The 13,736-nt window shown below is 41.2% G+C and overlaps 2 protein-coding genes across 4 annotated transcripts in view; both read right to left on the bottom strand.

The window, feature by feature from the left end:
• SECISBP2 (SECIS binding protein 2) overlaps window positions 1–3,376 on the bottom strand; it is a 48,528-nt gene extending 45,152 nt beyond the window's left edge. For all 3 annotated transcript variants that reach the window (XM_037850985.1, XM_037850984.1, XM_037850986.1), the window contains exons 1-2: window positions 3,248–3,376; window positions 1,931–2,076 (exon numbers count right to left, since the gene is read on the bottom strand). In XM_037850985.1, coding sequence (XP_037706913.1) covers window positions 1,931–2,076; window positions 3,248–3,283 — 182 coding nt within the window. In that variant the 5' untranslated portion in view covers window positions 3,284–3,376. The remainder of the gene's footprint in view (window positions 1–1,930; window positions 2,077–3,247) is intronic.
• A 1,732-nt stretch (window positions 3,377–5,108) lies between these two features.
• Window positions 5,109–11,560, bottom strand: CKS2 (CDC28 protein kinase regulatory subunit 2). The gene is made up of 3 exons (XM_037797366.1): window positions 11,404–11,560; window positions 6,899–7,026; window positions 5,109–5,443 (listed from the first exon to the last, which is right to left on the bottom strand). Exons 1-3 carry the CDS (start codon window positions 11,460–11,462, stop codon window positions 5,391–5,393), a joined length of 240 nt encoding a protein of 79 aa, XP_037653294.1. The 5' UTR covers window positions 11,463–11,560; the 3' UTR covers window positions 5,109–5,390.
• Between the last annotated feature and the right edge of the window lie 2,176 nt (window positions 11,561–13,736).

Genomic DNA, 13,736 nt, shown 5'->3' with positions numbered 1-13,736 from the left:
TCTTTGTCTTGTCCCATTTTGGGGGAGAATGGCACATTTCTTTCATCTTCAAGTGACAAAAATTTTATATAAGACTGAATATAGCCCATGAGATAATCATTTTCCCCCTTAGTAGCTAGGGTTTTTTTCACATAGCATAGTAGCATTTAATAATTAATTCTGAATGAACAGATGAAACCTACTTGTATGTACTGTTTAAGCAACTGGAACTGGACAGATTCTGTAAAAGGTTACCCACACCTTCTCTAAGTGAAGATGAAGAAAACGAGCAAACATGCACAGATGACTTAGGCTGCAATGGAATGGAACAAGTAGAAAAGAAATACACTTATTACAGCAAATTCTGCTCCTCTTTTCACTATATAAAGTAAGAGACCCCCATTTATATGAAATTTGAATAGAATAATATAATTCCTAACCTACATTAGAAATGACTAAATAATCAATTCTCTATTAGGTAATGTCTCCTTATTTCATCCCCACTTTATAGGTTTTTTTTCTTTCTAACCTTTCTCCTACGGTTTATCCATACTGTTTTTGTTTGACCAAGCAGAACTATTGTGAGCCTTTCTTTTCCTTGGTGACAAACAATTAAAAGAAAAAAAAATCAAGCTAAAAAAGCATAAGGGGTTGACATCACAAGCATGGCTGGTCCTTGGATTCTCTAATTAATCTCGATTCATGTTACTGCCAAAACGCTGCCTTAGCCATATGAATGTTTACCACCTTTATTTTGGCTAACTGGAATCCCACCCTGTACATGGCTTGGAATCCTTGTCACTGAGTGAGATATATTTTGTATCTTATTACATGAGCCTCCCAAGGAAGGGTACAACCCAAACAAGACCCATGTTGTTGTTCTTTTTATAAAGAAATCACAGTGGCAAAATAGGCTATTTCTACTGAAGAACTTCGACATATAAAGGTAGGAGTTCAACTTTTGGCAAAAAATACAACTTTAAATATTTCTTAAGTACATCAGACAATGTAATGATTTTTTTCATCTACTCCAATTAGCATTCTTACGAATGTAATTGTAGAATTTATGTGAAGCATAAACTGTTGTCAATCACACCATGCAGGCACACAAAAAAGGAAACAAGTTTAAACCATATCAAAGGTTTGTAAAGGAAAAGGACTCTTAAACAAGCTCTGAAACTGACGCTGACCTTAAAAGTAAATCTATACAATTAAGTGAAAGGTCAGCAATCAATTTTCTAAATTCAGGTAATAGTGGAAGCCATTTTGTAAATACCTGGAGAACAGAGTTCCAAAAGGAAAAAGAAAAGTTAAAGAAAAACACAAGCCTTTTTTCAATTCAAATTAATATGAACTTAAAATCAAAATTTAAAAAATCTATCACTAAAGAACATATATAACACATCTGGTTGAAAGCAAAAAAACAAAAAAACAAACAAACAAAAAAACAAAAAAACAAAAAAACCCCAGCAATTTCCAAAGAATTGGCCATACAAAGAGGCCATGACGGTTAGCTCCCACAACTCCCCCAGCAAGACATTTAATGTTAAACCTTGAAAGAAGAGCATTTATTTTGTTCTTTCCATAGCTATTTCCTCTCATTAGATGTGTGAATTTTTAAACATGTAAAAATATACATGATCTATTTTTTGCACAAACAAACCCTGAAACTGCATTTCCTACAAATAAATGAAATGCAGTCTCCATACCTTCTTTGCCCAAAATAAGAGAATGAGTATGGAGAAAAAAAAGGAGAGCACAGTTAACTTCAGTTTTTGTCACATGACAGAGTTAAGTTGTACTACTGGCTCAGATCTTTGGCTGAGGATCATTTTCTCTGTTAACTAAGAACCTTTAAAGTTAGTTACAGCATACTTGGAAGCCTCACCACCCTCAAAGGCCAAGAAAAAAAGATCCCTCAGTAAGGTATGACATTTAGAAAGATACATACTCAGTCACTGGTAGTTCCTGAACAAATGGATAGTATGTGGCTGCGCAGCTAGGAAAGACACATGCTTCTGAGGACTCTGACCATGCCACATTTAGCCCAGCAAATTTGGGAACAAACGGTTTGACATCTGCTGATAACTTGATGCCCTAAGGAAAAAAAGGGGGGTTTTGGGCTACATACATTCTGAGATCAACCAAACGTAAAAACAAAACGAAACAAAACACACACAAAAAAACAAAAAACAAAAACAAAGAGAGGTGCTCAGTTCTAACAGCCCCCAGAGATGCTAATCCCAGCACTGTTGTTCAAAAACTTCTAACAAAGACCAAATTTGCTAAAACATCTACCCAATGCTTTTTTATTAGAAAAAGTAGTCTTCCAAATATTAAGTGAAAATCAAGAATCACAAATTAAAAGAGAAGGAAAATTTAACCCATCTTATATAGCAAGGCTCACAAACGACAATGTTTGGAATAAAGCTTCTTTATCACTCAGCTTTGCCAAGGGATAACCGAGAACCACAGCACTATTGCAATCAAATATATCCGTGGAATTCTAACTGCAGCACTCAAAACACACTGCAGAAGCTTATTTCCTTTAAATTTCTTAGTAGGAGTTATACAAAGATTAGCTTTTCATTCAGTGAACCACTAAGAGTTTTGTTTCATTGAAAAGCAAAAGCATGCTGCAATAGAAAACCATCCTGCCGCCAGTAAAAATAAACTTTTACTTTCCTGGTGTTTACCTACGTATCAATTACGTGTTTTTTGTTGTTTTCTGTAACTGGGGTTTAAAACTAATGCATGCCATTGGCAGGGCTCTATCTAGTGGTTATACTGAGTACACAAAACAGATTTTTCACGTTTAAGAAAACATACGTGTTTACAAACAAACAAGCTACGCCTTCCTAAGTGAGCTAACCTTACACAATTTCATACCCGCGTGATATGGGAAAGCGGCAGTCGTTCACCTCTCTGACAACATAACATTTGACACAGTTTTAAATGCTGCGCTGTTTGCAGCACCAAAGGTGGGCAAGCTGACCTGCGGATTCCCGGGGCCGTGCTCTGACGCATAGCGGCGTCATCAGCCTCAGGCCCACGCCCGCCGGCGGCCGGACGCCCTGCCGGGGTTCCTGCAGGCTCGTCACCGACCCACGAAGACCACAGACCCTCGCCCCTTCATCCGCCCGCGACAGCGGCAACTCGGGCGCGGAACGGGACTGAGGCTAAGTAGAGGGCGAACATCGACCCCGAGGGACGTGAAAAGGGAGCCCCGAACTCCCGGCTGCTCTGGCAGACCCCTGGTGGTCCTTACCTCGCCTTCGGGCTCCCGCGGCCCCTCCGACGCCATGGCCGGGGGCCAGGAGGAGGCCAGCAGCCACCCAGTCCACTAACTGGGCAGGCAACGGGACGTTTCCCCAACTGGCTTTTCCGCCTTCTGAGGAGGCGCCAGGAAGTGCGTCATAGAAACGCGACTAGGCCCGCCCCTCTACCGACAGGCAGCACGTGTTGGCGTGGTGGGGCGGCCGTGGCATCGTCCGTTTCGGTTTTGCTTGCGCTGGGTGGGTGAGAATTGTGCACTTGCTAAGGACAGGGAGCTGAAGTTGACAGGAAGCACCGCGCTCAGGGTCCTGCCTCTGACCTTTCGGCTTGTTTAGTAGACTTCTGTGCTGCAGCTTCTGCGTATATTTAAGGAGCCTAATATCTACCCCTAACTGTGGGAGTATAAAAAGAAAAACAAGCAAAGGCAGAAGCGATTAGAAACACAGGATTTGAATCAGCTAAGAGGCAGTTTACTCGCGTCACCTAGGTAGGGTACTGGCCTAAGAGATGTAAATACAGGAGGGCACCTTGTATAGGGTGTCCTGGAAGGGTCTCGCTGTGGTGACTTCTGAGCAGTCAGCTGAAGAGGAATAGAGGTTTCCTAGCAAAGGGCCTGGGACTGCTTCACTACATAGGCCTGCATTTCCTTAAGGCTGATGACTTACAGGAATTGCACACCCTTACAAGTCCAAAAGACCTGGAACACCCACCAAGATGAGTACCTCAAAACACACACAAACTTAAAGCAGGTGTGGAAATAACCACAGAAAATGATTTCAGAATTGCCAAATTCCTTTCAAAAAAAATTTGCTAGGGCAAAGGGGGAAAAGAGATGGGAAAGAAGTATGGTTTCCATGGTGGAAAAAAAAAAAAGTATCACAGCAGGTTTGCTCTACACAAGCACAAGAATGTGTTGAGTACAGAAAGGCCGTGGAGTGAATTTTAATATACTGGGGAATGAGCAGGGGCAGAGATGGAAGAGGGTTTCCCACTTGGAGGAAAATGCTGGCAGATTGAAAGAACAGGAAATGGTTTGCCTGGAATGTAGGCTGTATAAGGACAGGAGTCACTTAGATGGAAAATCCTAGCCTGGACGCAAATTGTAGAGTGCTCTCCTCTTGCAAATAGGACTTCAGGTATTTTCAGATTGAAAACCAGCAGGGAATGCAGCTCCATTTCTTTTCCAGGATTCTGGAATGGCTAGACTTGCCCAAACCTCTAGATCAGGGGAAATCAAGAGGCCTAGTGTCTGGCAGGAATCTGATGGAGATTGAAGTGAGAGGCCTGTGACCCCTCCCTCTCAATCCCTGGGTGCAGCACTAATTCTTTATTGGTCCACCTGAGAATGCAATAATTCTGGCTTCTTTCTGATGGGTTGTTATCCTGGAACTCCATGAACCTAGGCTGCTGCCCATTACCACTTTTAGTAGTCACTCTGCCCATTCCTTGTAAGGCATCCCTTTCTAAAGAGAGTATACAGGGAACCAAAGACTAGGGGATCTTACGTTTCTCCAGCTTAGTAATCAGTTAAGATAGCCTATGTTTGCATTTAACTCTGAAATATTTTCCTTAAAAAGGCAATTCCAGATGTTTCTTTGTGCAGATTTCAAAATATGCTTGGCAAAAGGGAAAACAGAATAGGGTTAAGTGGTTTCCTTAAGGCCACTTGTAGGTAGTGGCAGTTCTTAGATAAGTAGAAAAGCTCAGTTGAGTATTTAAGCCCATTTAACATTTTATTTCTTTAAAGAAAGTTTATTTCCTCAGGGCTAAAATTGTGAAACCAAATCATAGAACAGTATCAATAGCCACAAATTAACATTAAGAAAACACAACTCAGTAACTTCAAGCAGTGATAAATGCAACATACAAACTTTATTAAACAAAAGTTAACAGGTAAAGTCAAACAGGAACTTTTAATATTAAAGAGAAAAACCGAGAACAAACTGTATCTTAACACCTTACAATAACCTACTTGCAGTTGCATTTAACTGAGCTCTGTTGCTGTGAAGAATACAGCTCATGCACAGGTATGGATGAATGATTTGTACATTTTTCAAGTATTCACTGAATACTACCATATATACACATATACATTAAATTTGAAAATGATTTAACTGACGACTCCCAGATACACTTCATTTTTGTTGATCTTTTGGAAGAGGTCGTCTAAAGAGAAGAATATGTGGTTCTGTGGAAAGAAAATGTTTTACATCATGTTAATATATAAGATGGTTAATTTTCATTCATTCAATAAAAACTCAAAGCCTTCTCAACTGAGCCAAAATAAAATAACTTAAATCTATGGTCAATTAATTGCTTTATTGGGTTGACTAAACTGGTTTGAGGCACCTGAAATGACAAACTCATCATCAACAATAAACAGAGGAAAACAACCTAACAATGAAAACATTTCCCCAGAATTTTAGCTTTAGCCACCCTGGAGAAAAAGGATGATAGGAGAAGCTACTCTGGGGAGAATGGTTCCCACCTTTAAGAATCTCAATTCCAGTGAAAACTAAAGAGAAATACTGTATCTTTATAAGGAAAAGACACCAGATTCAAATCAAGTTACCTATGCAGGAGTTAACTGTGGCTCTCACACTAATGCGCATCAAAAATTGCCAGGAGCTTGTAAAAATGCAGCTCCCAAGGGGCTATTCCATGGACTCTTTGACTAAATGGGGCCCAGGAATCTATGTGAAGTTCCTCAGTTGCTTTTCTGTTACTGGAGAAAGATCCTTTGAACTCTGATTAGTTGCCCCAATCCCAGGAATGAGTCTTTTAGAAAAAATTTTTGAGGATGTCTTTCTTTAACAAGAGTAGAAAGCAAGACAGCTTTAAAGTTCTACCCAATTCAGCTTCTACAGCAGGCCAATTTTGTCCAAAGCATTATTAATCCTTTAAGTAAGACTTAGTAATCCCAGAGTAGAATTTAACCCCACAAAGTTTTAGTCTACAGGTATTTAATACCTGTAAAACATTTGGTAAACATGACATAATAGCATAACCATTAACATGCATACTAGACAGCATATTTGAGTGCAGGTGCTGCTATGTCATTTAACCTTAATGTTATAGATAACATCACCCCTTTACCTAGCAGTTCTATCTAGGTAAAACAGCTTTGAGGTGGCTTGCTATGCAATACTCATCTAAGGCTAATTTGGAATTGTTAAATGTTTTCTTTTCATCTCTTTGGGAGTTTTAGCAAATACAAAAGCAGAGGCCAGAGGAAAAGACAAATCCCTTCCAAATACATAGGTTTCTGTGTACTTAAATTGTCTCAAAATAAATCTTTAGTTTTAAAAGAAGGGAAACCAGAATTCTAGATACACTTACACTAAAATACTTTTGTATACTATTAACAATGGCATAGATTTTAAAGTAAGCAGCCTATTTTTTGAATTAAGTTATTTTTGCAGGTAGAATAAAGCATTACTTTCACCCCTGTGGTATTGTATTTACTATAAAATTTTAACCCTCTCCAGGGAGAAGAGAATTGCACCAATGCAGCCCTATTATGCACTTTGGGATACCACTGAATGTCAATATTACTTAAAAAAAGAAAAAGAAAAAAAAAAAAAAAAAAAAAAACCCCGCAACCACTACTATTTTAATTCAGCTATGCTTTAGCAAAGCTCACCTGGCTCATGAATCATGTAATGAACCCAGCCAAGACTCTGCTGGACACCAAGTCTCCTCCATTCTTCCTCAGACATTAGATGGGTTTTGGGTACTTGTTTGGAAAGTTCTCTGGGTAACATCACATGCCTGTTAAATGACACAGCCGAGAATTAGCGCTCTACGTAAATACGCCGCTCTCCTACAATCATGATCACTTTATACATACATCTTTGTAAGCTATTTAAAATTTTGAGCATTGTCTTCAAAATGTCCTCTATGCTACATCATCGTTATCAATTTTGAGAAATACTCTCTACTACCTTGAATTCTGACTTTTGGTACCCTACAGTTGAAATCAGGGAGCTAAGCGTTTACAGTTTAAAAGCAGAAGGCATTTCATTCAGAATAGGATAACGCCCTATTCCCCTAACAGAGACTGCTTGCTAGTAATTGTCTCAATCTTCTTCAGGAATAGACCCCCAAACTTAAGTTATGCACACAGATGTCCCAAACATCCCAGCCTCCCTTATAACTAGCTCTGGCCATGTGACTAAATACTGGCCAATAGGATACAAGCAGAGAATATGTGCCTATGGAAAGTACATTCAAAGGGAAAAATATGCTCAACTCTTATTTTTCTCTTTCCTGTTGGCTAGGATGCATATTGATGTGGTCAGCGGGCTAAAGTAGCAATCTAGGACCACAGAATCAATTGTAAATTGAGGACAGCAAAAAACAAGAGGTAAGGAGCCTGGGAGAGCTGTCATCCCAGCCTTGGACTATATATACAGCTTTCTCCAGCAGTGAAAAAAAAAATCTAATTTAATCCACAATTAATTTGTGTTTCTTGCTACCCAACAGTAGGTACAAGTGCAGAGTTGCTTTCTACGTCAAGTACTTTGTGCAAAATTAAAACAGACAAAAACCCAGAAACAATCAGACATATACATGTACCTTTCAACTTCACAGACCTTCAAATGGCCAACAGGTTAAGCTACTGACTTTCATTCAAAACCGTGTCTTTATTCAAGTTTCTTTAAGTGGGCATGCAGTAATTCTTCAATGCCAAAGCATCAAAATATGTAAAATTATAGCCTTATGAAATTCTCAACAAATCTGTATCTTACCCTTAATTACAATAAAAAGATAAATGGCTGGGGGTGAGAAGTTCAATCCAGGCCACGCTTTCTGGCACACAGAAAAACTGTGTAATCCATAACCAAGATGTCATTAACTTTAACCAAGCACAGACTAAAATTTAAGCACCAATTCAGTATTATTTGCAGGGCAGAAACAAACTTTGGAACAATCCTATTATGTTGCTAGACTGCCCTGAAGCCACCAACTCAAATAATGCTTACTATCATAGTCCCTAAAATTTTCACCAATTACAGTGAGCCACATGGTGATTCTTAGTAATACTTACCTGCTACCTCACTTGGGCTTGGATACTGCTTTAACATCTACTTTTAAAGGCACTACAAGTCATTTGTCAAATTATCCTTTCTATCTCCTACATCATTGGTGACTAGGCCCAAAGGGAAATTTATGCTAGTCAGCTTTTGTGCCCCTTACCCTTTTTCTTCTGACTTCATGGAGAACTGTATATATAAATAATAGACACACACACCCAGCAATATGTTTTTTAGAAAAGTTACAAATTATCCTACCTTCTACATAAACCACTTCAACAGGCTCTCCACCAAAGTGAGCACAAGGAAAAAAAAATTTAAGTACCTTCAAGCTCACATGGGTAATCTACCTACTTTTACTGTATGGAGATAAGGAAAATTTCCAAAATCCAATATTTCAGTACCATGGGCTTGTAATGGGGGCAGGGAGGAGACACAAAAGGCCAATTAAATGGTAATGTTGGCATATTCTTCACTCCCATGGAGAATGAAGATCCAGAATTAAAAATGACAGTCAAGAAAATAAACAAAGGACCTACTAAGGTAATATTACAAAATGCTGTTAGCCTAAGGACAGATAGCTGGTTGTTTTTCAATAGTATTTTTTAAAACAATAACAAAGTTTTTAAGAATTTAAATCCCAAACAATCCTTTTAATACTTGTTCCAGATATTATTCAACAGAACTAAGTCTTTGAAGTTCAATTACAGAAGAACCTAGCACAAGTAGAAGGAATATGATTTAAGTTTGCAATTACAAAAGATGAAACAAAGATGTATTTAACTGCATACTGTCTAAAATAAAAACAACTAGCCTTTGAAGTTTACATTGTACTGTACCTCTATATACAACCATCCTAGAATCATGCCCTAGTGGTATATCATCAGTATAGGTTCCCCCTAATATCTCTGGAGATTAATTACTATACTTGGTTTCATAAAGATGAGTGGCTTGTTCAATAAAGACCAGGTACCAAGTCAGATCTAATTTACACTGGATTCCAATAAATCACTTAAGATATGATAGAACTTTCTTCCACACATTAGTATACACAAACTATTTAGTAAATTGGACCAAAATTGAGATAGCAGTCTAGCTTATTTAGGTACTTACAATGAGTATTTAATATATTAAAATTGAAGAATGGACCTATGGCTAGCAGAAGGCCCGATAAGTATCTTAATCTCATTTTATACTGTGTGCTAAAAGAAACTTATATAGGTCTATATAAATCCTTATCCTAAACACTTAAGGCCGAAAGTGTTTCAGAAGTAACAGGTGTCCCAATTTTAGAAAAGGTTATTAGAGTTTACCTACTGGATAGTTCATTACTGAATATCCCCACTGGGCTCCGGCTCAACATCACACAAAGCTGAACATTAGCACTACTTTAGTGAAATGTACTGACTATACTGAAAGAGAAAAGAATGGTTTTGTAGACAAATGCGTTTGGCCAAGTTCACCAAAACGTGTTTTCATAGGTTTCTGAATTGTGGAGAAGAGATCGTGGAAGTGCACCAATGACATAGTAATTTAATTATGCCAGTACAAGTTTACAACTCTGGATACGGAATTACCTATACAAAGAGAAGATGATCGACTTAAAATTTATCTGTAGCCAGGTAAACACTTCGGATTTTTCTAGCTAGAACTATGAAACAGTGCAGACATTACTAATTCGCAAAGCTGTCTTTCTGTGAAAGCAGACTTTCGTGATCCTAGTTTTTTTTTTTTTTTTAAAAGAGAGATTGGTTTTTTTTTTTTTTCTTCCTCAAATAGCATTCGTGGAAATCTGCCCGAAGAGGGCAGCACAGACAGAAAACAAAGTCACTTTCTCCGCCGAGGACGCCGTTAGGCTGCACCCTCCCACAGCTTGGCAGTTTCCCAGGATGCAACATTCCAGCCCCTACCGAGCAGGACAAAGCTTCCCCGGACCTTCGCAGCCCAGCGCCAAGCAACTTCCCTACGTACAATAAAGTTTTGGTTAAGCTTTTTCATCTCGCATCACAATCCAGTTCGCTAGCTAATTTACGCTTTAGTGCCATGATAATTTTTTTTCGGAAAAAATATGCCAAAAACCCACTCAAATTCTCAATTGGTCATAAAAGGAAACCCCTTCAGCAACGCCCTTAAATTACGATTTGTGTCAACTCATAATTGCCTAAGTCACCATAAACAGATAAGCATTTTCAAATCCCAATTAAGATCCCTATACGTAAGCTAATTTAAGGGGGAGGGGCCCTTGCTCAGGATAATCTCTTCAGTTATACAACTACCTTCAAAACCAAAAATAAAAGAATAATTTAAGGACATTTCCCGTGTTTCTCCGACCATGTTAACAGACCCTAAACTACCATTTCAAACTAGTAAAAGTTTCATCACTCCCGGGAGCGACAGGGAGTGCGAAATCGTTTCTAAAAGAAGGGTTCCGGTTTGCACCATCGCCAAACAGTTCTTATAACCTGTGAAAAAGCAAAACAAGCCAGGACTGCAAAGCAGACGCCGGAGTTTCCAGGCAGTTTTTTCGGTCAATCATGGCACTATTCATGTAACTAACAGGACACCGCGGCTCCGGTTATTACACACTCGCCACCCGCGAGCAAAGCCTGGTTAAAGCATCCACCCAGTTGTCGCCGAAGACTCCGGGCCACGTTTCCCAAGGGGGGCTTCGGTCTCGACGACCGTTCCCAGAGGTGCAAGTTTTGCTCCGGGAAGCAACGCGGCCCCCACAAAAAGAGGCCTGGCCAATGCTCCTTCACTTATTTTTAAGAACGGGAACAAAAACCAAAGCGGACCGAGTGCAGCAAACGAATCCCGCTCCTGCTAACCTCGGAGGCTTCCAGCAAAACTAGGCGCGCGGCGACGGCGCGAGGCCGGGAAACTGCCTCCTCCCGGCCGTCGGCGCGCTCCCGGCCCGCCCCGGCGCCCGGGCCTCCCTCATCCCCGGCCCGCTCCGAACCACCCCCCAACCCCGATTTCCAGGCCCCCGGCCCGCCCCGGGGCCGGCCGCCCCGCCCGGAACCCGAGCCCGAGGCCCGGCGCTGAGGGAACCCGACCCAGAGGCGGCCCACGAAGGCTCCTCCGGCGAACCCGCCACCCCGGGGCTACTCACCGGTACTCGTAATGCTCGTCAAAGTACTTGTCCGAGTAGTAGATCTGCTTATGGGCCATCCTGCCGGCAGCGAGGCGGCTCGGGATAAACCAACAGGGCGTACAGCAGGCAGCACGTCTGGACGCTGCAAAAGCAACCGCACAAATGAGCCCAACCGACCGCAGGCCGAACGAGCCGGATTTGAATCCGACAGCCCGCAGCTGATTGGACGGTAGCGCCGACCAATCACTTGATGCGCAAACTGCGGGAAGGCCCGGACTGACTGGCAGCCTATCGCTGCCTCCCTCCCGCGGGGAAGCGTTCCAGGATCAACCAATCAGAGACCTGTTGCGAAGCTACCAGAAGGAAGAAATCGATGATGGGCGTGCGTGGGGGCGGGGATCACCCTTAACTGGCAGAGGCGTGGTTGGGGAAGGGCGGAGCCGGGACGTTCAGTGCCGCAGGGAGCGTGCGCAGGAGTTTAGAATGTTCCAGTGCGGCGGAGCCGTTGGGGTGGGCGGATACGAGTGTGAGGTCAAGATATCGTGAGGTTTGGCGAGATTGGGGGAGGGACTGGAGTGCGGGGCGTGGTGTGGGGGTGGTGTAACCGGGATTGGTTGGGCGGGTTACGGGACCGTGGGCTGTGGAACTTGGCTTCGGACGGTTTCAGATGCCCGGGAGGCACGTGGGGCTCAGGCGTATTTTTCGCACGGGCTGGTTTTCCATGTCCCCTCGTGTGACCGGGCTTCTGTGGACCCGGCGGGGCCTGTGGCTGAAGGAGCTACTCGTTCTCGGCGGAATAGGCGCTCTCGCAAGGCCGCGAGGAAGGCCGGTGCTCTCCCCTTGGGAGCACTGCAGCAATGCTCCAGTCTCCCGTGGGCCTTGTCATGCCACCGTTTTTCACTTAATTTTCCTGGTGTAATTACTGATGCAGGAGTTCTTGGTGGCTGGCGTACGGGACGACAATGTGTATCAAGAATTTAAAAACCCTTGCTCCTTAACCCGGTAAACGACCTCTAGAAATTTGTCCGAAGAAGCAGATCAAAGACACCCGTAAAACCTGAAGGGTGGTTTTTGTGGAAAGAAGGGGAAGTCTAACGGAAAGTCCGAAAACAGGCAAATTCAAGTTATGGGAAATTTGACAGAATAAAATATGCTGCAGCTGTCAGTGATCTGGGTTTTGAAGAGTAGCGAAGTGGGCAGTGCCGATGTTATGATTTCAGGATGATTTGACTGCTGTGACATTACTTGCTCTAACAACGCGTTAGAATCACTTTAGAATTCCATCAGCAGGGCACCACAGCTGCCATTCAGTTATCTGAGCCCTTCAAATGCTTTAGAAGTTTATTAACTTGCAAAAATACTTGTATGTTAGGTAAAAAACGAGTGTCACTTAATTTGCACACTTGGATAACGTGTATTCATATTTTTTCAAATGCATGGGATAAACTGTGAAAAGATGCCTAAAATAATAACAATGCTTCTAACTGGATAAGGGGATTAACAATTATTTTTAAAAATTCTTTTGGGTGCTTAGTGCTCTATTTTTAAAACACATGTACATATAGAAGAAAGTTGCTGGAAGAAAATATGCCAAGATGTAAATAGTGATTATTTCTAGATGACAAAATTAAAAGTGTTCTTTGTCATATTTTCCACAGTGAACATGTGTCATTTTTATATTAAATTCAGCTTTATACAAAAGTTAATTCTGGCACAGTACAGACTAGGAGCATAAATGTGCCCCCACTGCCTCTCTCTTGCACAAAATTGGCTCTTTATCTCTCAGGTTTCAATTTAAAGAGTCCCCCTTGGGAAAAGTCTTCCTTAACCGCCTATCTAAAAGGAAGCCTGTTGCTTTCCCCATTGTTCTCTGTCCATATTGTCCTGTGAGTTTCCTTCCCAGTATTCATTAACTGTAAATCCATTTGCTTAGGTATTGTTTGAAACCAATGGAGAGGGCATGTCTGGTTTGTTCACTCTACTAGCACATGGCCGAGTCCCTAACGCTGGTAAGGCTGGATGAAATTTAAGTATTTTAGGTATAATGTAGTATATGCCTAAATAATTAGGCATAGAAATGTACTGTGATGAAAATTTAAATAGACTATTATGAGAGATGGATAAGGAAAGTGCTAACTTTCTGGCAGAACCTAGGAAAGAAAAGCTTTCTAGGAGACATTTTAAAAAAGACATTGTAGAAAATTTCAAACACACAGGAAAGTAGAAAAGTGTAATCAACATCCATGTGCCTATCACATTATCAACACTTTGCCAATCTTGTTTCATCGATTCCTTCTTCCTCTTTCTGTAGAGTATCTTTAAAGAGATTCCCAATATAACGTCATTTCACT

This window comes from Choloepus didactylus, chromosome 10 (genome assembly GCF_015220235.1).
Source record: "Choloepus didactylus isolate mChoDid1 chromosome 10, mChoDid1.pri, whole genome shotgun sequence".
NCBI classification, from domain to species: Eukaryota; Metazoa; Chordata; class Mammalia; order Pilosa; family Megalonychidae; genus Choloepus; species Choloepus didactylus.
The sequence above is the reverse complement of the archived record's forward strand: the minus strand, read 5'-3'. Positions and strand labels throughout refer to the sequence as shown.

Bases quoted from the DNA above. Each gene is read 5' to 3' on its own strand.
- CKS2 (XM_037797366.1), bottom strand. From the start codon at position 11,462: ATGGCCCATAAGCAGATCTACTACTCGGACAAGTACTTTGACGAGCAT. The intron at 7,027-11,403 runs GTGAGTAGCCCC...GTCATTTAACAG, and splicing joins GACGAGCATTACGAGTACCG to GCATGTGATGTTACCCAGAG. The intron at 5,444-6,898 runs GTGAGCTTTGCT...TTCTTTCCACAG, and splicing joins TTACATGATTCATGAGCCAG to AACCACATATTCTTCTCTTT.